General features: G+C 55.4%; 1 protein-coding gene across 1 annotated transcript; it reads left to right on the plus strand.

Moving 5' to 3' along the window:
* The first annotated feature begins 9794 nt into the window (after positions 1–9794).
* On the plus strand, positions 9795–12613 carry LOC102457702 (olfactory receptor 2G3-like). The gene has a single exon (XM_075913732.2). The coding sequence runs from the start codon at positions 9817–9819 to the stop codon at positions 10807–10809; it is 993 nt and encodes a 330-aa protein (XP_075769847.2). The 5' UTR covers positions 9795–9816; the 3' UTR covers positions 10810–12613.
* Positions 12614–26747: the final 14134 nt, after the last annotated feature.

Raw genomic sequence — 26747 nt, forward strand, 5'->3', positions numbered from 1 at the left:
ATGAGAAACCCAGTGGCCAGGATGCTGAGCCGGGGTGGATGACAGCGGGGCATCTTCCTCGACAAAGGGGGTGAATCAGTTATGAGCTTGCTCTGTATAAACTTTCAGCAGAGTGAGGTGGATTGATCGGGGGGGAGGGGAGTTCGTCCCAGGGAGGCGGGGCAGATCTCAGTGTCCGTGTCGCTCAGAGGGGGGGATGTGACCCCCAACTCCGCCTTTTGACCCAGCAGGTCAGAGTGGTGGGGCGCCCCGGCAGACAGGACCAATGGTAAGATCAGCCACTTGGGATCTCCAACGAGATCTCTCACCAAACCCATCCCAAGTAGTTCTCATGACAATATGAGAATGGCCAGACCGGGTCAGACCAAAGGTCCATCCAGTCCAGGGTCCTGTCAGCCAACAGGGGTCAAAGCCAGGTGCCCCAGAGGGAGGGAACAGAACAGGGAATCCAAACGTGATCCCTCCCCTGTGTCCCTTTTCCAAACAACCAGAGGCCAGGCCATTGATAGACCTAACCTCCAGGAATCTATCTCGCTGTTTTCTGAACCCTGTTAAAGTCCTGGCCTTCACCACATCCTCCGGCGAGGAGTTCCACAGGTTGACTGTGCGCTGAGTGAAGAAATACCAGCTTTGTGCTACCCGCAGGCCTGGTACCAGCCTGCCTCTTGCTCACAGCTTAGCTTTGCTTTATATTCACCACTGCAGGCCTCAGACCAGGCCTGAGAGACATGAGCTCATGTTTTAGGCCCTCGTTTTACTCCAGTCACGACAAGCGTGAGAGCGGCTCCCTTTGGACCCAATTAGCTTCACAGCTGGAGCTGGAAAACTTTTTAATGGGCCCCCGGGGGCCTCCGCCGTGGCTGAGTCACAAACAGCCGCCTGGCGACTCACGTCCGTGCTCCCCCGTGGCTGATTGCCCACGAGGTCCTGCCCCTGGCTGAGGCAGACTAACGAGGAGACCGGGGAGAGGTCATCTCAGGGCAGGGACTTGGGAAGGGACGTCGGGGGCCGAGTCAGTGCCAGAGGTCCCTCTGTCGCAGGGAAAGGGCCGGATCTCTTGGAAACACATCTGTGGCCAGACGGGCCTGTCACTGCAGTGTCCCCTCCCTTCTGCACCCAGGCACTGCCCTGTCACTGCAGTGTCCGTCCCTTCTGCACCCGGGCACTGTCCTGTCACTGCAGTGTCCCTCCCTTCTGCACCCGGGCACTGCCCTGTCACTGCAGTGTCCTTCCCTTCTGCCCCCGGGCACTGTCCTGTCACTGCAGTGTCCCTCCCTTCTGCACCCGGGCACTGCCCTGTCACTGCAGTGTCCTTCCCTTCTGCCCCCGGGCACTGTCCTGTCACTGCAGTGTCCCTCCCTTCTGCACCCAGGCACTGCCCTGTCACTGCAGTGTCCCTCCCTTCTGCACCCGGGCACTGCCCTGTCACTGCAGTGTCCTTCCCTTCTGCACCCAGGCACTGCCCTGTCACTGCAGTGTCCCTCCCTTCTGCACCCGGGCGCTGTCCTGTCACTGCAGTGTCCCCTCCCTTCTGCACCCGGGCACTGCCCTGTCACTGCAGTGTCCCTCCCTTCTGGACAGCACCCGGGTCCAGAAGGGAGGGACACTGCAGTGACAGGACAGCGCCCGGGGGCACAAGGGAGGGACACTGCAGTGACAGGACAGTGCCCGGGTGCAGAAGGGAGGGGACACTGCAGTGACAGGACAGTGCCCGGGTGCAGAAGGGAGGGGACACTGCAGTGACAGGACAGCGCCCGGGGGCACAAGGGAGGGACACTGCAGTGACAGGACAGTGCCCGGGTGCAGAAGGGAGGGGACACTGCAGTGACAGGACAGTGCCCGGGTGCAGAAGGGAGGGGACACTGCAGTGACAGGACAGTGCCCGGGTGCAGAAGGGAGGGGACACTGCAGTGACAGTACAGTGCCCGGGTGCAGAAGGGAGAGGACACTGCAGTGACAGGACAGTGCCCGGGTGCAGAAGGGAGGGACACTGCAGTGACAGGACAGTGCCGGGTACGAAGGGTCGGGGCACTGCAGTGACAGGACAGTGCCCGGGCGCAGAAGGGAGGGGACACTGCAGTGCCCGGCACTGTCCTGTCACTGCAGTGTCCCTCCCTTCTGGACCCGGGTGCTGTCCTGTCACTGCAGTGTCCCTCCCTTCTGCACCCGACACTGTCCTGTCATTGCAGTGTCCCTCCCTTCTGCACCCGGCACTGTCCTGTCACTGCAGTGTCCCCTCTCTTCTGCACCCGGGCACTGCCCGTCACTGCCCTGTCACTGCAGTGTCCCCTCCCTTCTGCACCTGGGCACTGCCCGTCACTGCCCTGTCACTGCAGTGTCCCTCCCTTCTGCACCCGGGCACTGCCCTGTCACTGCAGTGTCCCTCTCTTCTGCACCCGGGCACTGTCCTGTCACTGCAGTGTCCCTCCCTTCTGCACCCGGGCACTGTCCTGTCACTGCAGTGTCCCTCCCTTCTGCACCCGGCACTGTCCTGTCACTGCAGTGTCCCCTTCCTTCTGCACCCGGGCACTGTCCTGTCACTGCAGTGTCCCTGCCTTCTGCACCCGGGCACTGCCCTGTCACTGCAGTGTCCCTCCCTTCTGCACCCGGCACTGTCCTGTCACTGCAGTGTCCTTCCCTTCTGCACCCGGGCACTGTCCTGTCACTGCAGTGTCCCTCCCTTCTGCACCCGGGCACTGTCCTGTCACTGCAGTGTCCCTCCCTTATGGACCCGGGTGCTGTCCTGTCACTGCAGTGTCCCTCCCTTCTGCACCCGGCACTGCCCTGTCACTGCAGTGTCCCTCCCTTCTGCACCCGGGCACTGTCCTGTCACTGCAGTGTCCCTCCCTTCTGCACCCGGCACTGTCCTGTCACTGCAGTGTCCCTCCCTTCTGCACCCGGGCACTGCCCTGTCACTGCAGTTTCCCTCCCTTCTGCACCCGGGCACTGTCCTGTCACTGCAGTGTCCCTCCCTTCTGCACCCGGCACTGTCCTGTCACTGCACTGTCCCCTCCCTTCTGCACCCGGGCACTGTCCTGTCACTGCAGTGTCCCTCCCTTCTGCACCCGGCACTGTCCTGTCACTGCAGTGTCCCTCCCTTCTGCACCCGGGCACTGTCCTGTCAGTGCAGTGTCCTTCCCTTGTGCACCCGGGCGCTGTCCTGTTACTGCAGTGTCCCTCCCTTCTGCCCCCGGGCGCTGTCCTGTCACTGCAGTGTCCCTCCCTTCTGGACCCGGGCACTGTCCTGTCACTGCAGTGTCCCCTCCCTTCTGCACCCGGGCACTGTCCTGTCACTGCAGTGTCCCTCCCTTCTGCACCCGGCACTGTCCTGTCACTGCAGTGTCCCTCCCTTCTGCACCCGGGCACTGCCCTGTCACTGCAGTGTCCCTCCCTTCTGCACCCGGCACTGTCCTGTCACTGCAGTGTCCCTCCCTTCTGCACCCGGGCACTGTCCTGTCACTGCAGTGTCCCTCCCTTCTGCACCCGGCACTGTCCTGTCACTGCAGTGTCCCTCCCTTCTGCACCCGGGCACTGTCCTGTCACTGCAGTGTCCCTCCCTTCTGCACCCGGGCACTGTCCTGTCACTGCAGTGTCCCTCCCTTCTGCACCCGGGCACTGTCCTGTCACTGCAGTGTCCCTCCCTTCTGCACCCGGGCACTGTCCTGTCACTGCAGTGTCCCTCCCTTCTGCACCCGGGCACTGTCCTGTCACTGCAGTGTCCCACCCTTCTGCACCCGGGCACTGTCCTGTCACTGCAGTGTCCTTCCCTTCTGCACCCGGGCGCTGCCCTGTCGCTGCAGTGTCCCTCCCTTCTGCACCCGGGCACTGCCCTGTCACTGCAGTGTCCTTCCCTTCTGCACCCGGGCGCTGCCCTGTCGCTGCAGTGTCCTTCCCTTCTGCACCCGGCACTGTCCTGTCACTGCAGTGTCCCTCCCTTCTGCACCCGGGCACTGTTCTGTCACTGCAGTGTCCCTCCCTTCTGCACCCGGGCACTGTCCTGTCACTGCAGTGTCCCTCCCTTCTGCACCCGGGCACTGCCCTGTCACTGCAGTGTCCCCTCCCTTCTGCACCCGGGCACTGTCCTGTCACTGCAGTGTCCCTCCCTTCTGCACCCGGGCACTGTCCTGTCACTGCAGTGTCCCTCCCTTCTGCACCCGGGCACTGCCCTGTCACTGCAGTGTCCTTCCCTTCTGCACCCGGGCGCTGCCCTGTCACTGCAGTGTCCCTCCCTTCTGCACCCGGCACTGTCCTGTCACTGCAGTGTCCCTCCCTTCTGCACCCGGGCACTGTTCTGTCACTGCAGTGTCCCTCCCTTCTGCACCCGGGCACTGTCCTGTCACTGCAGTGTCCCTCCCTTCTGCACCCGGGCACTGTCCTGTCACTGCAGTGTCCCTCCCTTCTGCACCCGGGCACTGCCCTGTCACTGCAGTGTCCTTCCCTTCTGCACCCGGGCACTGCCCTGTCACTGCAGTGTCCTTCCCTTCTGCACCCGGACACTGCCCTGTCACTGCAGTGTCCTTCCCTTCTGCACCCGGGCACTGCCCTGTCACTGCAGTGTCCTTCCCTTCTGCACCCGGGCGCCGTCCTGTCGCTGCAGTGTCCTTCCCTTCTGCACCCGGGCGCCGTCCTGTGGCTGCAGTGTCCCCTCCCTTCTGCACCCGGGCACTGTCCTGTCACTGCAGTGTCCTTCCCTTCTGCTCCCGGGCACTGTCCTGTCACTGCAGTGTCCCCTCCCTTCTGCACCCGGGCACTGTCCTGTCACTGCAGTGTCCCTCCCTTCTGCACCCGGGCACTGTCCTGTCACTGCAGTGTCCCTCCCTTCTGCACCCGGGCACTGTCCTGTCACTGCAGTGTCCTTCCCTTCTGCACCCGGGCACTGCCCTGTCACTGCAGTGTCCTTCCCTTCTGCACCCGGGCACTGCCCTGTCACTGCAGTGTCCTTCCCTTCTGCACCCGGGCGCCGTCCTGTCGCTGCAGTGTCCTTCCCTTCTGCACCCGGGCGCCGTCCTGTGGCTGCAGTGTCCCCTCCCTTCTGCACCCGGGCACTGTCCTGTCACTGCAGTGTCCTTCCCTTCTGCTCCCGGGCACTGTCCTGTCACTGCAGTGTCCCCTCCCTTCTGCACCCGGGCGCTGTCCTGTCACTGCAGTGTCCCCTCCCTTCTGCACCCGGGCACTGTCCTGTCACTGCAGTGTCCTTCCCTTCTGCACCCGGGCACTGTCCTGTCACTGCAGTGTCCCTCCCTTCTGCACCCGGGCACTGTTCTGTCACTGCGGTGTCCCTCCCTTCAGCACCCGGGCGCTGTCCTGTCACTGCGGTGCCCACACCCCTCTGCACCCCAGGCCACTGCCCCCAGGTACTGCAGTTTTTCCAACAAGGTTTGAACGGAGACCTCCCAAGATTTCCCCTCGGCGCCTGGACCCCCCAGGTCTGTTTACCTCCCTGGCTGGTGGTGTTGTTCACCAGCCGGCTGATGGCTTTTCCCAGGGAACCCGGCCCCTCTGGCTGGTCCCTGCGGCTCTGCCAAGGTCGCCTGGGGAGACGGGCGGGAGGGGGCCGCCCCCGTCACACATAAAAGTCCCTTCCCTGCCTTCCTCGCCGCCCTGTGGAGTCCGGGCCGGGCGAGGAGGAGATGCCGGGAGCCTCGGAGAGACGGAGTCCGTCCTGTCAGCACTTGCGACCCCCGGCAGGCTGAGGGTGAGCCCAGAGCTGTGGGGAAGGGGTCGGGGGAGTGTGGGGATCCGGCTGCTTCCCAGCCGTCCACCGTGCCTCTCTGACACACTCATCTCCTCCTGCTGCCTTTTTCCTTGCCCCCCGGTCTGTTCTCCGCCCCCGTCTCCTTCTCCGCACCCACCCAGGCCTGTCTCTGCCCCCCCCACACCTCCTTCTGCCCCCTTCGCGCTCCCCCGTCACCAGCCTTCTGAATGTTCCCATCTCTGGGACCGGTATCGGGCATTTGCACCCCACTGGGGCCCCTATGGGGGGCGCCTCCCGCTCCCCCTCAGGCTGCTCCCGCGGTCCCAGTGCAGGCGGGGCTGTGCCCCCAAGCCCATCCTGCCAGGTGGGGTGACAGAGCGGGGGCAGAGTTAGGGGCTGACGTCTCCCTTCCCCGGACCCCCGTAGACAGTCAGCCCTTCGGGGAGCCCCGGCAGGAGCAGTCTGGGAAGAGCAAAGCGGGCGGAGACAGGCGAGTCCGGGCGCGAGGGCGTGAAAGAGCAGGCGGACGTGGGGAAGGGAAGGGCACGATGCAGGGAGAGACGGACAGACCAGGGAGACAGGTGGGGCCGGGCGCTGTCCGGACACAGCGAGCGACCGTCCCTGCCCCGGCTGAGATCAGGCATGGGGCTGGGCCCAGGCACACAGCACAGAGGGGCGCACAATCTGGACCCCAATCTACGCCGGCAAGGCGGGTCCGGGGGGCGCAAAAGGGGGGTTATCTGGCTCTCTTCAAGGATAGGACCCGGGGCTCAGAGACACCAAGCGGCCAGCCCCCCAAACCCTGAAATGACTCCGTGTCGGTGCCGGGCTCTGACGCCCGAACTCCAGCATCCTTCGCCCGCCACATGCTCCCAGGCCCATCTGGGGGGGACACCCCCCGAAAACGGTTGGATTGGCCTGGTGGCCCGTGGACCGAAACGAGTGGAGAACTACAGCCGGAGGGGAACATTTTAACCGGCCTGGGCTGAAACTGCAGCCAGGGAGGTTGAGGTTGGACATGAGGAAAAACTTCCTGCCTGTCCGAGTGGTGAGAGACGGGAATAAATTGCCCAGGAGGTTGAGGAGTCACTGATCACCCTGTATCGGACTTTTCCGCCCTCACCCTCCGCAAAACCCACTGAGGCACGAGAACTCAGCGAGACACGACACGTCGCAGACTGAACCGAGACGAAATCGACATCCTGCCCCACCTCCGCAGCCTGATTTCTCTCCCTCCTTCCCTCGCCCCACGACTGGAGGCATGTTCCAGTCCTTTTCCGCCCGGAACAGCCCTTTGAAATATTTTTCAATTCTTTCCTCTTGGATTTTTGCCATGGCACTTTGGGGACATGCCCCAGAGCTAACCACTAGCTCCGGGTAAGTTCAGAAACGTGTCTGTCTCCCCCATGAAATCACATCTGTTATCCAGGAGTTGGGGGGGGATGTACCCCAGAATCAAGCTAATCAATCGAGCGAATTGGGAGCCACCCGGAGCTGGGTGGAATCAATACACCAGAAACCCTGAGGCTGTGTCTAGACTGGCAAGGTTTTCCACGAAATCATCTGATTTTGCAGAAAAACTTGCCAGCTGTCTACACTGGCCGCTTGAATTTCCGGAAAAGCACTGACGAGCTCATGGAAAATCATCTGCTTTTCCGGAAAAACTATGCTGCTCCCGTTCGGGCAAAAGCCTTTTTCCGAAAGACTTTTGCGCAAAAGGGCCAGTGTAGACAGCACAGTGCTGTTTTCCACAAAAAAGCCCCGATGGCAAAAATGGCGATCGGGACTTTTTTGTGGAAAAGCGCGTCTAGATTGGCCACGGACGCTTTTCCGTAAAAAGCACTTTTGCGGAAAAGCGTCCTGCCAATCTAGACGCGCTTTTTCCGGAAAAGCTTTTAACGGAAAAGTTTTCCGTTAAAAGCAATTTTCAGAAAATCACGCCAGTGTAGACGTCGCCTTAGAGGTCAGTGGTAGTAGAAGAGTCGACTTTCAGCGGCCAGGTCGAACCTGGCTGGCAAGTTCTCCCCATCGCAATGGGACGAGTCATTAAAAAAAGGGATAGAGAATAAGACAGAAAACATCTTCTTGACTCTGTATATATCCATGGGACGGCTGCATCTTGAATACTGCCTGCCGAAGTAGGCGTCTCATCTCAAAAAAGCTCTCTTGGCATTGGAAAAGGTTCAGAAAAGGGCAACAGAAATGCGGAGGGGTTTGGAACGGGTCCCATCGGAAGAGAGAGATTAAAAAGGCCGGGTCTTTTCAGCTGAGAAAAGAGGAGACTAAGGGGGAGGGATAGGAGACAGGTCTATAAAATCATAAGGGGGGTAGTAAAAGTGAATAAAGAAAAGTGACTGACTTCTTCCCATAAGAATGAGGGGTCACCCAATGAAATGTAATGAACAGGCAGCAGGTTTAAAACAAACCAAAGGCAGCATGTCTTCACTCAGCGCACAGGCAACCTGTGGAACTCCTCGCCAGAGGATGCGGTGAAGGCTAAGATTATAACAGGCTTTTAAAAAGAGCTAGATAGATTCATGGAGGTTAGGAGGATGCGTGGGAATGGTCTCCCTCGCCTCTGTTTGTCTCCTTGCTGAGATTAAACAGACTGGGACTTTTCAGCTTTGAAAAGAGGAGACTCAGTGAGAATGTGCTAGAGGGCTATAAAATCATGACCGGTGTGGAGAAAGTAAATAAGGCAAAATTGCTTCCTTGTTTCCGTAACACAAAAACTAGTGGCCATGACATGAAATGAATCGGTAGCAGGTGTAAAACAAACCAAAGGAAGTTTGTCTTCACGCAGCGCACAGCCAACCTGCGGAACTCCTCGCCGGAGGACACTAGCTAGATATATTTGTTAGTCTTTCAGGGGCCGCCTGGGTGTAAAAGTGGCTGCAGACGTTGTGAGTTCCTCAGCACCATGCACGATAACTGGGATGCTTTAAAGCGCACGTCTGTGTGTCCGTAAATCAATCAGACTGCGGTTTCTTGGCAGTCCTCTTCCCTCAGACAGAATCGTTCGGTTTCTGAAAATCTGGGGCAGCAGGTCCCATCAAAGAGAGGAAAAAGTATGGGACTTTTCAGCTGAGAAAAGTTGAGATTCAGAGGGAATAGAAGAGTGGTCTAGAAACTCATGACAGGTGTGGAGAAAGTGAATAGGGAAAAGTTGTTGACTTGTTCCCATCACACAAGAACTAGGGGTCACCCAAAACAATGAATAGGTAGCAGGTTTAAAACAAACCAAACAAAGTTTTTCTTCACTCTGCGCACAGTCAACCTGCGGAACTCCTCGCTGCAGGATGCTGTGAAGTCCAGGGCTTTCGCAGGATTCCAAAAGGAGTTGGATAGATACATGGAGGTTAGGAGGATGGGTAGAAATGGTCTCCCTCGCCTCTGCTTGTCTCCTTGCTGAGATTAAAAAGATCCTGACTTTTCTACTTAGAAAAGAGGAGACTAAGGGCGATATGCTAGAGAGCTATACAATCATCACCCGTGTGGAGAAAGTAAATAAAGAACAATAGCTTACTTGTTCCCATAACACATAAACTAGTGGTCATTAAATGAAATGAATAGGTAGCAGGTTTAAAACAAACCAAACGAAGTTTTCTTCACTCCGCATACAGCCCAACCTGTGGAACTCCTCGCTGCAGGATGCTGTGAAGACCAGGACTTCTATAGTGTTCAGAAAATATCTGGATAGATACATGGAGGTTAGGAGGATGGGTGGGAATGGTATCCCTAGCGTTTGTGTGTCTCCTTGCTGGGATTAAACAGACTGGGACTTTTCAACTTAGAAAAGAGGAGACTAAGGGGAGATAAGATAGAGGGCTATAAAATCATGACTCGTGTGGAGAAAGTAAATAAGGAACAATTGCTTACTTGTTCCCGTAACACAAAAACTAGTGGCCCATTAAATGAAATGAATAGGCAGCAGGTTTAAAACAAACCAAAGGAAGTTTTTCTTCACACAGAGCACAGGCAACCTGCGGAACTCCTCGCGTCAGGACGCTGTGAAGACCAGGACTTGAACGGGGTTCCAAAAAGAGCTAGAGAAATTCATCAATGGCTATTAGCCAGGATGGGCAGGGGTGGTGCCTCTGTGTGTCTCCTTGCCGCGGGCTATGTTTCACCCTTACTCTTTCGGTCCCCTACAGGTGATGGAGGGGGCGTGGGACGAGGGCAACCAGAGCTCCTTTGGGGACTTCATCCTGGTCGGGATGTCCGACCGGCCGCAGTTGGAGAGGCTGCTCTTCGGGCTGGTCTTCGTCTTCTACGCCGTGTCGTTGCTGGGCAACACGACCATCATTGTGGTGTCGTGGCGGGACCCGCGCCTCCACACGCCCATGTATTTCTTCCTCAGCAACCTCTCCTTCCTGGACCTCTGCTACACCACCAGCGTGGGGCCCCAGACGCTGGTGAACTTGGGCAGCCCCCTCAAATCCATCTCCTGGCTGGGCTGTGTGGCCCAGCTCTACGTCTCCCTCTCCTTGGGTTGCACCGAGTGCCTCCTGCTGGCCGTCATGGCCTACGACCGCTACGCCGCCGTCTGCCGGCCGCTGCACTACACGGCCGTCATGCACCGCCGCCTCTGCCTGCAGCTGGCCGCCGCCGCCTGGCTGGCCGGCTTCAGCAACTCCCTCCTGCAGACCGGCCTGACCCTGCGCCTGCCCCGGTGCGGGCGCCACCGCGTGGAGCACTTCATGTGCGAACTTCCGGCCTTGCTCAAGCTGGCTTGCACCGACACCACCTTCAACGAGTTGGAGCTGCTGGCCAGCGCCGTGCTCTTCCTGCTGGTCCCCCTCGGCCTCATCCTGGTCTCCTACGGCCACATCGGCGCCGCCGTGCGGCGCATGCGCTCGGCCCAGGGCCGGCTCAAGGCCCTCAACACCTGCGCCTCCCACCTGGCCGTGGTGACCCTCTTCTACGGCACGGCCATCTCCATGTACCTCCAGCCCCCCTCCAGCTACTCGCAGGACCGCGGCAAGGCGGTCTCCCTCTTCTACACCATGGTCACCCCCATGCTCAACCCGCTGATCTACACCCTCCGGAACAAGGAGGTGCACGGGGCCCTGCGGAGAATGCTGGGCCGGACCCCGGCCGACCAGGCGACCTGAGCTGGGTGGAGACGGGGGCGCGCAGCCGTGTGCGCCTCTCGTGGCTTCCGTGCGCCTCCTTTCTGGCCCTCGGGAGCTGTCAGCCCCCCCTCCGTCCACACAGAGGCTTTATTCCAGGGGTGGGCAACCTGCGGCCCTGGAGCCATAACCTGTGATGGGGTGGACAAAGCCGACCTCCCCACAGGCCGCCTTTCAGCACCCTGGCCAGCAGCAGGAGCAGTGGAGAGGTCCTCCAAGCAGGGTAGAGGGGCAGCCTGCATTGCGGCCAATCAGAACCCGGCAGGCTGCTCTATAAGGAGCCCCTAGCTCGCCCGGTCAGTTCCTTCCTGGAGCTCGACCCAGGCAGACCTCCAGGCCGACTGGGACAACCAGAGCCTGGGATAGCTCCGAGTGGGAGCTGGACGGTCGGAGCTAAGTTGCTCCCGCTCGCTAGCCTGGCTTGCCCATCGCTGCTCAATCCCCGCCTGCTCCACGTGACAGATCGGCCCGAATCCCACCCCGTCCCCTGCTTCCTCTCAGCTGCCCCCCACAGCCCTCCTGCTGCCCCACGGATTGAACCTGCTGTACCCCACGCCCAACCGGCTGGCCCGTTCCCTTCCCCCCACCATCCGTCAACTCACCTCTGTTTTCCCATAAATTAAAAAAAAAAAAATTAATGGCAATTGCTGATCTCCTAGAACTGGAAGGGACCTTGGAAAGTCATCTGGTCCACTCCCCCCATCTTCACAGCAGGACCAAGCACCATCCCTGACAAATTTTTGCCCGAAAAGGCCACCTCAAAGATTGAACTTGCAACTCTGGATTTAGCAGGCCAATACTCAAACCGCTGAGCTATCCCTCTGCCCGTACAAGGGAGTCACTGATCCGGGCCCATGGTGCCTGGGACCCAGGAATATTTCTGGCCTGCGGGCCCTGATCCAGCAAAGTTTGGGGCCGGATCTCTCGCTCCGCACCCCCCACTACGCCCTGCACGCCTCCCTCCCCCCTGTGTGTTCCTGTGAGGGGATGGACAAAGCCGACCTCCCCGCAGGCCGCCTTTCAGCACCCTGGCCAGCAGCAGGAGCAGTGGAGAGGTCCTCCAAGCAGGGTAGAGGGGCAGCCTGCACTGCGGCCAATCAGAACCCGGCAGGCTGCTATATAAGGAGCTCCCAGCTAAGGCCGGTCAGTTCCTTCCTGGAGCTCGACCCAGGCAGACTGGGATAACCAGAGCCTTGGACAACTCCGAGTGGGCGCTGGGCTCCCAGAGCTAGGTCCTGCGGCCAAAGGCTAGCCGGGGACAACTCTATGGACCCCGGAGAAGGGGAATTCTGCAGCAAAGCCCTAGAGAAGGGCTGGATGAAACGGACACGACCGTACCTACGGACTTTGAAACTCGGCAGGTATCTGCTACGTATAGGGTCTCTGGGCTGGGCCCCAGAGGAGTGGGTGGGCCGGGGTCCCCAACCCCCTGCAAACCCACCTAAACGAGGGGATAAGAGAGGAGGCCTGAACTTCAGCTACGACCTGTGGACAGGCGGGTGAAATATTGTGAGACCCCCTTCAGCCACCAACGGGCGCTCGCACTCAGGACCGAACTTGTTACAGTTCCCCAGCCCGCCAGCTGCTCCTGGGTCTGAAGGAAGCCACCTGGGATGGGAGGAAAAACCCCGGGGCTGTGTCTAGACTGGCAAGGTTTTCCGCAAAATCATTTGATTTTTGCGGAAAAACTTGCCAGCTGTCTACACTGGCCACTTGAATTTCCGTAAGAACACTGACCATCTCCTGTAAAATCATCAGTGCTTTTCCGGAAATACAATGCTGCTCCTGTTCGGGCAAAAGCCTTTTTCCGAAAGACTTTTGCGCAAAAGGGCCTGTGTAGACAGCACAGTCGTGTTTTCCGCAAAAAAGCCCCGATGGCGAAAATGGCGACCGGGGCTTTTTTGCGGAAAAGCGTGTCTAGATTGGCCACGGACGCTTTTCCCCAAAAAGTGCTTTTCCTGACAAGCATCCTGCCAATCTAGACGCGCTTTTCCGAAAATGCTTTTAACGGAAAACTTTTCCGTTCAAAGCATTTTCGGAAAATCCTGCCAGTGGAGACGTAGCCCGGGTGTTTCTCTGTCAGGACTTGGATTTGCTCGCTGCTCCGTTGGCGGGGCAGCGATCTGCTCATGGTCATCAACTTGGCTGGGGAAAGATCGCAGAGTGCACCAGCCCCAAACGCCGCACCAGCCAGTCCTGCAGGGGGACCGAAACGAAAGTCTGCCCTGGAGTGACACGGGGCAGCGCCTTCAGGTTGCAGGGGACACTTCTGGGCGTGGCTATGCAAATGCAGCTTGCTTCTGGGGGCAGAGGGCTGCTGGGTATTCGACCGGCGCAACCGCCTTTCACCCCTTCCGACAGGAATCGAGAATCGTGAGATTCCATCACCGTGGCTTGCCGCTTGGGGGGGACGCAGAGACGTCCGGCGTCATGTGGCCCAGATCACCGGGGAGAGACACTGTCGGTGTAAAGACACTGGGTTGGAGTGAGGCTCCCCTTCCAAAGCCCCCACAAGATTAAGCTGGGGAGGGCAGGATTGTAGGTCTGCAGGATCCGTGCCCTGCAGGTCTCAGACTGGTCTAGCCTGTCCCCCTTTCGAAAGCAGAGCTGAAACGGGCTCTTTCGGTATTTGAATTTACTGCAGTGCATGCTGGAATTTCATGCGGCCGGACTGTGCTTTGGGCCAAGAGCTGAAATTGCTGAGGGCCAGGTGGGTGGTGAGTGACCATCCCTCTGAACTCTGAGGTGCCCTCCATGGTAAACCCAGTCTAGACACACCCAAAGTGAACTGAATGGCCTACAATGTTCCTATATTTGCTACAAAAATGACTACTAAGATGCATGCCTGTTAATTGCAGGAGTTATTAAAAAATGTTCTCCCAGATAGGCACGACTGAAATTTATTTGAAGGGTCAGAGTTAAGGTTATCATTTTGAACTAAAAGAATCGGTAACATTTCTGAGACGGTCATTGTACGTCGCAATGACCAGGAGCTGGGTGAATACAGAACAACCACAAATTAGTCCCTGTCCAAACAGCCATTTTTCAACGCAAAATCTATTTCTTTGCATAGGTATCCCACCGCTGCCCCCAAATGCTGCCAATCCAGTTTTCTAGCCTGTTTTAATTGTGTGGTGCGTGCCACTGTCAAGTATTTTTGCCACATTGGCACGATGAATGCAGAAGTGGGTGGGCCGTCAAAAGCAGCCCAAAACCTGATCTCTACAAGCTTTGGTACAAAACCTCCCCCCAAAATCCTAACACCCAGATTCTGAGGTATCTGCTGCCACCATCAAGTGCTTTTGAACCCACAAACAGGGGTGGATGCTTGAAACCCACCCCAGAGCACCCCAAGCTCTCTTCTCCAAAGAGCTTGAAAAGAAAAGAGAAACTCCACGCTGCAGTCTGTGATCGCTGTCCCTTCGTCAGAGGCCTGCAGATCCCAAAGACAGATTTTCCAGGACACAGACATGACCCAATACCAGGTTAATAAAAAAGAAAGTTTATTCTCACAACACCTTTCCTGTTACAAGCACAGTTAGGTTGGCTAGATGGGAAGAGCCACTAATTAATAAACTCATGGGGAATTTTCCCATGGGAACAAAACTTGGTTACGAAAGAGAAGAAAATCCATTTCTAAATGCACAGACATAAGAACGGTCAGACCAAAGGTCCATCTTGCCCAGTATCCTGTCTGCCGACAGTGGCCAGCACCGGGTGCCCCAGAGGGGGTGGACCGAAGAAAACGATCAAGCGATTTGTCTCCTGCCAGCCTCTGACAAACAGAGGCCAGGGATGCCATTTTATCCCCTGGCTAATAGCCTTTTATGGACCTAACCTCCATGAAATGATCTAGCTTCTCTTTAAACTCTGTTATACTTCTAGCCTTCACAGCCTCCTCTGGCAAGGAGTTCTACAGGTTAACTGTGCGCTGTGTGAAGCAGAACTTTCTTTTATTAGTTTTAAACCTGCTGCCCATTAATTAAATTTGGTGTCCTCTAGTTCTGCTATTATGGGAACAAGTAAATAACTTTTCTTTATGCACCCTCTCCATACCACTCATGATTTTACAGACCTTTCTCCTATCTCCTCTCAGTTTCCTCTTTTCTAAACTGAAAAGTCCCAGTCTCTTTAGCCTTTCGTTATATGAGACTCGTTCCAAACCCCTCATCATTTTAGTTGCTCTTTTCTGAACCTTTTCTAATGCCAAAATATCTTTTTTAGAGTCCCTTTCCCAAACCATAAAACAATAAAACCTCACGGATTTAGCTAGACTTCGCCCAACTTACAGATAGCGAAGAGTCTTTTCTTGGAGAGCGGCACATTGTCTAGTATTTAGACAGCAAACGAAGGAAAAAAGACCGACCCACTCGAGATGGGATTTTTCCTCCTCATTCTGTTGGGGCGGTTCCCAAATCGACGGCATGTCCTTCCTCTTGTGACGGGCCGGGTCCGGGCAGAGCTGAGGGCGTCCGCTCTGGGTGAATTGCTCAAACTTGGGGCTCTATACAGCCCCCGACTGGAGACCCTCCAAATAGGCCACACACCAGTCACAAGGCAGATTCTTCCATTCCTCGGATCATCCTTGAGCAAGAAATGCATGTTTCCTCTCTGCACTGCCGCCCTGTGGAAGAGCTCTTGCACAAGAGGGCTTATTCCCCGTGGGGAGAGGCATAACTCTTCTGGAAGAAGCCCTGTCTTCTGACGCTAGACTGTCCATTTACTTGCGCAAGAACGGGTGTGCCGTGTAGAAACCCAGCACGTTTTTGCGCAAGAACAGCTGTTCTTGTGCAAGAAGCTGCCAGTGTAGACGTAGCCTAAAGGTTTATTACTAAAAGAAAGAAAAGCATGAGAGTAAGGTTGTTAAAGGATCATGCATTACATCAACACGAGAAATCATTTTTCTGCTCTACTCTGTGCTGGTTAGGCCTCAGTTGGGGTCTTGTGTCCAGTTCTGGGCACCACATTTCAAGAAGGATGTGGAGAAACTGGAGAGGGTCCAGAGAAGAGCAACAAGAATGATGAAAGGTCTAGAGAACAGGAGCTAGGAGGGGAGGCTGGAGGAATTGGGGTTGTTTAGTTTAGAAAAGAGAAGATTGAGGGGGGACATGAGAGCCGTTTTCAGGTATCTAAAAGGGTGTCACAAGGAGGAGGGAGAAAACTTGTTCATCTTGGCCTCCGAGGATAGAACAAGCAGCAATGGGCTTAAACTGCAGCAAGGGAGGTTTAGGTTGGACATTAGGAAAAAGTTCCTAACTGTCGGGTGGTCAAACACTGGAATAAATTGCCCAGGGGGGTTGTGGAATCCCCATCGCTGGAGAGATTTATGAGTAGGTTGGATAAATGTCTATCAGGGATGGTCTAGACAGTATTGGGTCCTGCCATGAGGGCAGGGGACTGGAGTCGATGACCTCTCGAGGTCCCTTCCAGTCCTAGTATTCTAGGATTCTATGCACTGAATCTCCCAGTTCTCGATGCAGCTCGTAGCAGAGATCTTATAGCTGTTGCTTTAAGAGTTTCCGGTGTCCATCCTATGCCAGGATGGGTCCACGGTTCTTTCCGGCTCGTGAGTCCGTGTGAGGCAGCATCTGGAGTCAGGAGCAAATTTGAAGACCAAACTGGAGGATGCCACCTGGCATTTTATATCCATCCAGCTAGCTTCTTGGCCAGAAAAGGTAGCATAGTCCCTGGCCAGGTGTGTCTTTGGTATTTAGAGATCTATTGTCCCCGGAGCCTGGCTCATTAGCATATCCATTGGCTGAACCTTCCTCGTCCATTGCTCAATCACAGACAGAGACGTTTTCAGCATCCATACAGAGTACATGTGTATAACGCCGCAGACAGATATTATACAAGGACAGGAAGAGCATCTATAGAATCAGAAGAAGATAAGCTTTCGTTTGACACCTCACATGGCCTCCTTTGTATGCACTTTGGGGCCAACACCCCCACACACACCAGAGCTACGTCTACACTGGCACCCTTTTCCGGAAATGCTTAAAACGGAACAGTTTTCCATTATAAGTATTTCCGGAAAAAGCGCATCTACATTGGCAGGATGCTTTTCCGGAAAAGCACTTTTTGTGGAAAAGCGTCCGTGCCAATCTAGACTTGCTTTTCCGCAAAAAATCCCCGATCGCCATTTTCGCAATCGGGGCTTTTTTGCGGAAAAAAATCTGTGCTGTCTACACTGGCCCTTTTCTGGAACAGTTTTCCAGAAAAGGACTTTTGCCCGAATGGGAGCAGCATAGTTTTTCTGGGAAAACACTGACAATTTTACAGTAGATGGTCAGTGCTTTTCCGGAAATTCAAGTGGCCAGTGTAGACAGCTGGCAAGTTATTCTGGAAAAGCGGCTGATTTTCTGGAATAAGTGGCCAGTGTAGACACAGCCCATGGGTGCAACAGTGGTCTGGCTGCTCCTCTTAAAATCCAGTAACATGTCTCCTTTTATTACAAGCGTCGTCTCTAAGTTCAGACTCTGTGCCGGCACTGGGGGAAGCATGGGGGTACCTGGCGTTGGCCGCTGTGTGCAGACAGGATGCTGGGCCGGATGGACCTTTGGTCTGACCCCGTTCGGATGTCCGTATGGCAGAAGGATCACATATAATTCGTGCCTTTGGCCCCCGGATCAAAGACTGAACACAGACCCTGTTTCCGGCAGCTGTCCAAGGGATCCGGACATCCATCCGCCTGCAAAAAAAAATGGCTATTTGATTTTAGAATCCGAGAACCACTGGGTTGGGAGAGACCTCAGGAGTCACTGAGTCCAGCCCCCGGCCCAAAGCTTAGAAGAGTTTCACGTCGTTTGATGCCGACGGGCGAGGACAGTTCTGAAATTCAGAGCGTGCCGTGTGAAGGGAATGCCTGTAGATGGCACTGTAGCGATTATTCCTAGGGACGCATGCAGCGTGAAGGGAATGTGGACTGGAGAAATGGACGGTAAGATGGATAGAAAGCTGGCTAGAAGGCTGGGTCCAGCGGGTAGCCATCAACGGCTCGATGTCAGGATGGCGGTCGGTTTCTAGCGGAGTGCCCCAAGGTTCGGTTCTAGGACCGGTTTTGTTCAATATCTTTATTAATGACCTGGACGAGGGGATGGATTGCACCCTCAGCAAGTTTGCAGATGACACTAAGCTAGGGGGAGAGGTAGATACGCTGGAGGGCAGGGATAAGGCCCTAGACAAATTGGAGGATTGGGCCACAATAAATCGGATGAGGTTCAACAAGGACGAGTGCAGAGTCCTGCACTTGGGACGGAAGAATCCCAAGCATTGGTACAGGCCGGGGACTGACTGGCTAAGCAGCCATTTGGCAGAAAAGGCCCTGGGGGTTACAGTGGATGAGAAGCTGGAGATGAGTCAACAGGGCACCCTGGTAGCCAAGAAGGCTAGCAGCATATACGGCTACGGCTACACTGGCATGATTTTGCGCAATGACTATTTTGCGGAAGAGTTCTTGTGCAAAAACTCTTGCAGAAGAGAGCATCTACACTGGCATGTGCCAGTGGTTCTAGGATTCTCTTGCCCAAGAAAGCTCTGATGGCCATTTTAACCATCGGGCTTTCTTGCTCAAGAAATTCATGTTGCCTGTCTACACTGGCCTCTTGTGCAAGAACAATTGTGCAAGAGGGCTTTTTCCTGAGCGGGAGAGTCATACTTCTTGCACAAGAAGCCCTGATTTCATACAGTAGAACGTCCGGGTTCTTGCACAAGAACTCGCGGCCAGTGTAGACAGGCAGCACGTTTTTGCGCAAAAGCGACTGTGAAGACACAGCCTTCGGGCCAGTGTAGACAGCATAGTACCGTTTTCCGCCAAAAATCTCCGATGGCGATTGGGGCTTTTTTTTGTGGAAAAGCGCGTCTACATTGGCCACGGGCGCTTGTCTGCAAAAAAGTGCTTTTGTGGAAAAGCATCCTGCCAATCTAGACGTGCTTTTCCGAAAATGCTTTTAACGGAAAAGTTTTCCGTTAAAAGCATTTCCGGAAAATCATGCCAGTGTAGACGTAGCCGGGGACTTTTCAGCTTAGAAAAGAGGAGAGTCAGGCGGGATAGGATAGAGGTTAGGATAGAGAGAGGGATAGGATAGAAATTCATTAAAATCATGACTGATGTGGAAAAAGTGAATGAGGAAACGTTACTTATTACATAAGAACTAGGGGTCACCCCATGAAATGAACAGGCTGCAGATTTAAAACAAAGCAAAGGCAGTTTTTCTTCACTCGGCGCTTAGTTAACCTGTGGAACTCCTTGCTGGAGGATGTGGTGAAGGCCAGGACTTCAACAGGGTTCCAAAAAAGAGCGAGATGGATTCATGGAGGTTAGGTCCATCAATGGCTACTAGCCAGGATGGGTAGGGATGCTGTCTCCAACCTCGGTTTGTCTGGAAATGGGTGACAAAGGAGGGATCATGTGGTGAGTCCCGATTTTGTTCCCTCCTTCTGGGATACCTGGCTTTGGCCACTGCTGGCAGACAGGACCCTGGGCTGACCCCGTCTGTCCGCTCTGATGTGCGTATGTTGATTGTTGTCTCTGATTTGATAAGCAAGCAAGTTTCAAATGAAATGAAAGTTAGGGCGAGCGAGACATCTCGGACTCTGGAAGGCTGCGGAGTTGGGAAAGGCACCGTCCTGGAATACCAGCGGCGTCCCAGAAAAAAGCCAAGGAGACGCCAATATTTCATGTGGCTAAACAAGAACACCCAGGCAATTAGAGGCGTTCGGAGAGACGGAGCCCGGGCAAATCAGAGCTCAGTTAAGAAGGCGTCTCTTGAATGCTGCTCAGCCCGGCTCGGTGGCAGCGCGATCTTATCAAACTCGCCTGATTCCCTTCCAGTGAGGTTCCAGGTGTGTCCGAGCCGGAGAATCAGGTCGTGTCGCCTCCTCAGGCCCCGGGGGGGGGGGGGATTTTAATTGTTGCTGAATCGCATTTTGAGGAACACGCTAGAACCATGTAAATCAACCAAATGAACTGGGTTCGAAACTGGCCCACAGGCCACCGACTAGACCCACCTGGGACGGTTCTGGGTGGGGGCCCCAGGAATTGTGCTTTTGGGGGGCCCGTGACAGCCCCCTCAACTGCCCCATGGGTGGGAGGAGCCTGGAGGATTATTGGGGCATGGGGTGACTTTGCAGACTGCTTCCCTCTGCCCCACTGCCCTCTGTGGGGCAAGGTCGGGGGGGACCCGGGTCTGTGCTTCTTGGGGAGGGGGTGGGGGCAGCCACACAGAGACCCCTAAGTGGGAAGGGTGCCATATTCCGGGAAGGGGCGGGGCCGAGGGCAAAAGGGGCGGGGCCAAGGGCAAAAGGGGAGGGGCTGAGGACAAGAGGCGGGTCCTCAGGTGGAAGGGGGGGGCTGGGGGAGCCACACAGCGGAGCCGACAGCTGCCAGAGGCCCCTGGGCGGGAAGGGTGCCATATTCCTGGAAGGGGCGGGGCCAAGGGCAAAAGGGGAGGAGCTGAGGACAAAAGGGGCGGAGCTGAGGACAAGAGGCGGGGCCTCAGGTGGAAGGGGGGGGCTGGGGCAGCTGCACAGCGGAGCTCACAGTTTCCTTAGGCCCCTGGGGGGGTTGGTTCTCAACAGATTATTTTTCCCGTTTTTTTTCCGGGGGGGTCGGTATTTTCGGTTAAACAATCTGGCAACCCAAGATTTAGTTCTAATGTACCCCCAAATGTCGTCTCAGCACCCAGCAAGCAGCGGTAGCGTTAGCCCGTCCTCTGCTGCCCCACCCTGTCCGCCCCCCACCTCCCCTGCCCCATATTTCCCCTACCCCTCACTGCCCCATCCACCCCCCCACCTCCCCTGCTCCATAATTCCCCTACCCCCTCATTACCGCTCCTCTGCCCCATCCGCCCCCACTGTCCCTCCCCTCCCCTATAATTCCCCTGCCCCCTCACTCCATCCTGTGGCGAGGAGTTCCACAGGTTGGCTGCGCACTGCACAAAGAAGAGCTTCCTTTGGCGTGTGTGAAACCTGCTGCCTCGTCCCGTCCTGGGGTGACCCCGTGTTCTGGGAGCAAGTCCCTCACTTTTTCTGACTCACTTTTTCCACGCCCGTCGTGATTTTCTAGAGCTCGCTCTCACCCACCCTTTAGACTCCTCTTTTCTCAGCTGAAAAGGCCCCAGCTGTCGGGTAAATTGAGGCAGCCCGTGGTATCTTGCTGAGAACTGGCAAACTCAAATCTGAAAGTCTCAAGCCAAGCCCGAGACGCATACCGTGCAGGAGTTACGTGACCTTGGTTCCCCTGGCAACCACATTCCAAAATTTGATAAGGCCGGTACCAAACAACCGTGCGGGATTGTTTTTCCTTGTCTGCTTTGTCCCTAGAACATAAGCTTGGATCCCAAAGATCGCGCCAAGGCAATACCACCCCTGCGGGAGACGCATTGTATTTCCGGCCGACAAAACGACCATCCACACGCCTTTGTTTACGCTGGCTCGTTTAGCTTGTTAGGAATAACGACCTGGATTAGGGATAACAGGTTACATTGGCGATGGGCGGAGAGGCTGTGTAACTGTCGTAGACCACTGGCTTATGCGCATAGCTCACTTCCGCTGCTAGACCTATCAAATCACTTCTCCCCCGACCTTCCGCTACCTATATAATCTAATGTAGGTTTTGGTTAAGTTAGTGCTCTCCGGGATAACCCCTGGTGGGTACTCCATCAGCCGTGTGAACCAATAAATCCTCCGCTTGTTTTCACCTGCACCCAGTGTGTCCAAGAATTATTCCCAACACTGTCTTTTTAATCTCTCTTCCTCTGGGCCCCGTTCCAAAACCCTCATCGGTTTGGTTGCCCGTTTCGGAGCCTTTTCCAAGGCCGAGAGATCTTTTTGGAGATAAGGCGACTATTTGTGCACATGCAGTATTCGAGATATGGGCGTCTCGTGGATTTATTTGTGTGTTGATTAGCCTGTCTCTGTGTGTCTCTCTGTCTCTCTCTCTCTTTCTGTGTGTGTGAGATGGGTGTGTCTAGACTATGGGGTTTTTTGAAAAAGATGTCCTTTTTTGGGAAAAAAATGTACCTGCATCTAGACTTCTGTCGTCAGTAAATCAACAAAATGCGGTAGTTTTGTCGATGGCGGTAAAACGAGGAATAACGCCTTTTGTCGAAAGTCATCTTTCAAAAAAGGCGCTGCTGCATGAAAACGGGGTTTTTTGGAAAGAGGGCATGTAGACTCTCAAAAAAGCGAGCTGCCTTTTCGAAAAATCTTCTTGTTGTCTAGGTGCTGTTTTTTCTAAAGAGGCTTGTAGTCTAGACGGACCCTGTGTGTGTGTGTCTCTCTCTCTGTCTCTGTGTGTGTGTCTGTGTGTCTTTCTCTGTGTGTCTCTCTCTGTTTCTCTGTGTGTGTGTGTGTGTCTCTGTCTCTCTGTGCATGTGTGTGTTTCTGTGTGTGTGTGTGTGTGTCTTTGTGTGTTTGTGTGTGTGTGTCTCTCTCTCTGTTTCTCTGTGTGTGTCTGTGTGTGTGTGTGTGTGTGTCTGTATGTCTCTCTCTCTCTCTCTCTCTGTGGATGCGTGTCTCTCTCTCTGTCGGTTTCTCTGTGTGTGTGTGTGTCTTTCTCTGTGTGTCTCTCTCTGTTTCTCTGTGTGTGTGTCTCTCGGTGCGTCTCTCTATCTCCCTGTGGATGTGTGTCTCTCTGTGTGTCTCTCTCTGTTTCTCTGTGTGTGTGTGTGTGTGTGTGTGTGTGTGTGTGTGTCTGTATGTCTCTCTCTGTGGATGTGTGTCATTCTGTCTCTCTCGGTTTCTCTGTGTGTGTGTGTGTCTCTCTCTGTTTCTGTGTGTGTGTGTGTCTCTCTGTTTCTGTGTGTGTCTCTCTCTCTCTGTGGATGTGTGTTTCTCTGTGTGTCTCTCTCTGTTTCTCTGTGGATGTGTGTTTCTGTGTGTGTGTGTGTGTGTCTCTGTATGTCTCTCTCTGTCTCTCTCTCTGTCTGTGTGTGTGTGTGTGTGTGTCTCTGTGTGTCTCTCTCTGTCTGTGGATGTGTGTTTCTCTGTGTGTGTGTGTGTGTGTGTGTGTCTCTGTGTGTCTCTCTCTGTCTCTCTGTGGATGTGTGTGTGTTTCTCTGTGTGTGTCTCTCTCTCTCTGTGGATTTGTGTGTCTCTCTGTGTGTGGGTGTGTGTGTGGGTGTGGGTGTGTGGGTGTGGGTGTGTGTGTCTCTCTGTGGGTGTGTGTGTCTCTGTGTGTCTCTCTGTGGATGGGTGTGTGTGTGTGTCTCTCTCTGTGTGTCTCTGTGTGTGTGTGTGTGTGTCTCTCTCTCTCTGTCTCTCTCTGTGTGTGTGTGTGTGTGTGTGTGTCTGTGTGTCTCTCTCTGTCTCTGTGTGTGTGTGTGTGTGTCTCTCTGTGTGTCTCTCTGTGGATGTTTGTGTGTGTGTCTCTCTCTCTGTGGATGTGTGTGTGTCTCTATGGATGTGTGTTTCTCTGTCTCTCTCTCTGTTTCTCTGTGGATGTGTGTGTGTTTCTGTGTGTCTCTCTCTGTCTCTCTGTGGATGTGTGTGTGTTTCTGTGTGTCTCTCTCTGTCTCTCTGTGGATGTGTGTGTGTCTCTGTGTGTCTCTTTGTGGATGTGTGTGTGTCTCTGTGTGTCTCTCTCTCTCTCTCTCTGTCTCTCGGTTCAGGAGAAGTTGCCAAGAGAGCGTCTCACGTCCGCCTCCCTCAGAAATTCGCCGTAAGGCCCATCGACTCCATCCCTGGCCTTGCAGGCGGAGCTGCGTCTCTTTGGTCACATTTCTCACTCCCCCCCGTGTAGACCTGGTGCCCCGAGCTCCTGTCGAACATCTTGTGTGGACCAAGGTCACGTCACACAGCCCCTCGGTGGCTCGTTTATGGGGCCGCGTCTGCTCGTCCCGTCTCCCCGTTGTGCGCCACCCCCCCACACACACACACACACAGGATTGAGACATTTTGTAAACTTCCCTCCACCCTCCCACGCCGGGGCGGACATCAACCTGAAATCCGCCAGCCCCCCCGTTGCCACACTCCTCGACGCGTTACTGACAAAGGGAGGCAGAAGATGATCGGAGCCCAAGTTGCAGACCGCCTCCCTGCCACTTGCATCATGGGGACCTGGCGGTCTCACGCTGCCGAGGGACAGGCCTCCCACGCCTGCCAGGTCGCTGCGCCCCTGTGCCTGCTGGCAGCTGCAGCGCGGCGCTGAAGCAGAACAAACTGATCCTGGGAGGATCAAAATGTGTTAGCTCTCTGGAAAAAAAAGGCTTGGTGGGGGGGAAAAAAAAGAAGAGAAAATGTCACCTGTGGAACTCCTCGCCGGAGGATGCGGTGAAGGCCAGGACTTGAACAGGCTTCAAAAAAGAACTAGATACATTCATGGAGGTTAGGTCCATCCGTGGTGATTAGCCAGGCATGGTGTCCCTGGCCTCTATTTGCCAGGGGCTGGAAATGGGCGCCAGGAGATGGATCACGTGAGGATTCCCTGTTTTGTTGGCTGGAGCACCTGGCTTTGGCCGCGATGGGGAGACAGGACGCTGGGCCGCATGGACCTTTGGTCCGACCCCGTCTGGCCGCTCTCATGTAACAGGAAAAACACAACAAATAGTCGAGCACAATGTTTCTCAGTCTGTGGTACAAGGACCCTGTATGAGAGACATCTGGGGGCAGGGCTGGATTAAAGGGGGGGGGGGCTGGCCGGGCAGCTGCCTGGGGCGCCAACCTATGAGGGTTACAGCTGCCATCAGGCACCGTGTGCCGGGAGCCGGGGGGAGCCCCATAGATCTGCCATCAGGCACCGTGTGCCGGGGGGAGCCCCATAGAGCTGCCATCAGGCACCGTGCACCCAGGGCCGGGACTCAGGAGAAGCCCCATAGATCTGCCATCAGGCACCGTGCGCCCGGGACTGGGGGTCAGGAGAAGCCCCATAGATCTGCCATCAGGCACCGTGCACCCAGAACCGGGGGTCAGGAGGAGCCCTATAGAGCTGCCATCAGGCACCGTGCGCCCGGGACCGGGGGTCAGGAGAAGCCCCATAGATCTGCCATCAGGCACCGTGCACCCAGAACCGGGGGTCAGGAGGAGCCCTATAGAGCTGCCATCAGGCACCGTGCACCCGGGGCCGGGGGTCAGGAGGAGCCCCATAGAGCTGCCATCAGGCACCGTGCACCCGGGGCCGGGGATCAGAAGAAGCCCCATAGAGCTGCCATCGGGCACCGTGCACCCGGGGCCGGGGATCAGAAGAAGCCCCATAGAGCTGCCATCGGGCACCGTGCACCCGGGGCCGGGGATCAGAAGAAGCCCCATAGATCTGCCATCAGGCACCATGCACCCGGGGCCGGGGATCAGAAGAAGCCCCATAGAGCTGCCATCGGGCACCGTGCACCCGGGGCCAGGGATCAGAAGAAGCCCCATAGAGCTGCCATCAGGCACCGTGCGCCCGGGGCCGGGGATCAGAAGAAGCCCCATAGAGCTGCCATCAGGCGCCGTGCGCCTGGGGCGCACATCCACACCTCTGAAATCTGGAGAACGCTGAATTTTCATCTGCCGTGTGACAGCGCTTTGTTCCTTTTGGACTTTCTATACCCAACAACGTCTCGGCCCATCTGGCGACGATGACGTTGCTGAAACAGACGTGTTGCCACGGTAGGAAAAAAAATGTCGTGTGTCTAAAACCTGTAGCTACTGGGGGTACATTTCTTTTCTTTTCTTTTTTTTTAAAGGGGGGTACTTACTTGGTTTTTGTTTTGAAAAAGAGGTCGTTTATTTTAAAAAAGGCTGACCAACACGGCTTTAGCGGCACCTTCCCGACTAACAAACCGTGTTGCTGGTATCGTGACTTTCGTGGGCACAACCCACTTCTTCAGATGAGTGGAGTCTCAGAAGTCCAGATGCAAGAAATATTGAGGGAAGACCGGTGGAGCAGAGGTAGGAGAAAGAGGAAAAAATAGGGCCGTGGATTGTTCCAGTTCCAAGAGGCTGCTAGGAACAGTTTGCACCTCTAGGAGAACACATTGGTTGGCTGGTTGGCCAACTCATTAGGAAGGTAATGTGCCAGGCCAAGTGATCAAGAAGATAATGTGCCAAGCCAAGTGATCAGGAAGGTAATGTGCCAAGGAGCTGATGTCTTTATTCGTTCGTCTCTGATAAGGATCAAACTTGGAGAAGACATGCTGTTCCAATCCTTCCCTTTTTATTTGGCTGCTGAAATTGGCGTGGATCGACTCGGAGACCCATTCATGAGAGCCGGGGGAAGGATGAAGTGTTCTCCAGCAGGTTTCTGTAAGTTGCCTTTTCGGGGATCTGATTTGTGCCCATCGATTGTGTCCCGTAGTAGAGACTGGCCGGCTTGGCCAATATCCGTAGCCGAGGGGCGTGGCTGGTATAGATCCTGCCGGTGGACGTGCTGTTCAGTGCGCATCGGTTGCGATGGCTGATGTGGTTCGGGTCCGGTGATGAAATCGCTGGTGTGGCGTGGGCAGAATTGGCACCGGGGCTGATTGCAGAGGTGGGTTCTTGGATAAATATGATGGGGGTGGGTGGCGTGGTTCCTGGAAAAACTTTGTTTGAGTCTCGAGGTTATGGGTAGGAGAGAATTGGCCGTTTTCCAGGCTAGGCTGTAGAGTGTGGCTAAAGCACTGGAATGGTTTGAATTGGGGCTGTAGGGGATGACAAGTGGAATTCTCTTCTTGGCCTCTCTTGGAGGAGTTCATGTCCGGGTATTCATCTGGCTCTGTCGCTCGGTTTTTTTCTCTTCTCTGGGTGGGTAGTTCAGTTTTAGGAATGCTCTATATAGATCCTGTAAGGGTTTGTCTCTGTCTGAGGGACTGGAGTTTAGAATGGGGGGGAAAAATCCCATTTTTTTGCGAAATAGTTGCGTTTTCATGGGGGAAATTGAAACTGGAATGAAACCAAAAAAATGTGTGTTTCCCGTGGTGGGTTTTCAACAGGCCAGCATTTTTAACATTTCAAGAATTTAA

Source organism: Pelodiscus sinensis, chromosome 19 (genome assembly GCF_052426305.1).
Source record: "Pelodiscus sinensis isolate ZL-2025 chromosome 19, ASM5242630v1, whole genome shotgun sequence".
Lineage (NCBI taxonomy): Eukaryota > Metazoa > Chordata > Testudines > Trionychidae > Pelodiscus > Pelodiscus sinensis.

Bases quoted from the DNA above. Each gene is read 5' to 3' on its own strand.
- LOC102457702 (XM_075913732.2), top strand. From the start codon at position 9,817: ATGTTTCACCCTTACTCTTTCGGTCCCCTACAGGTGATGGAGGGGGCG.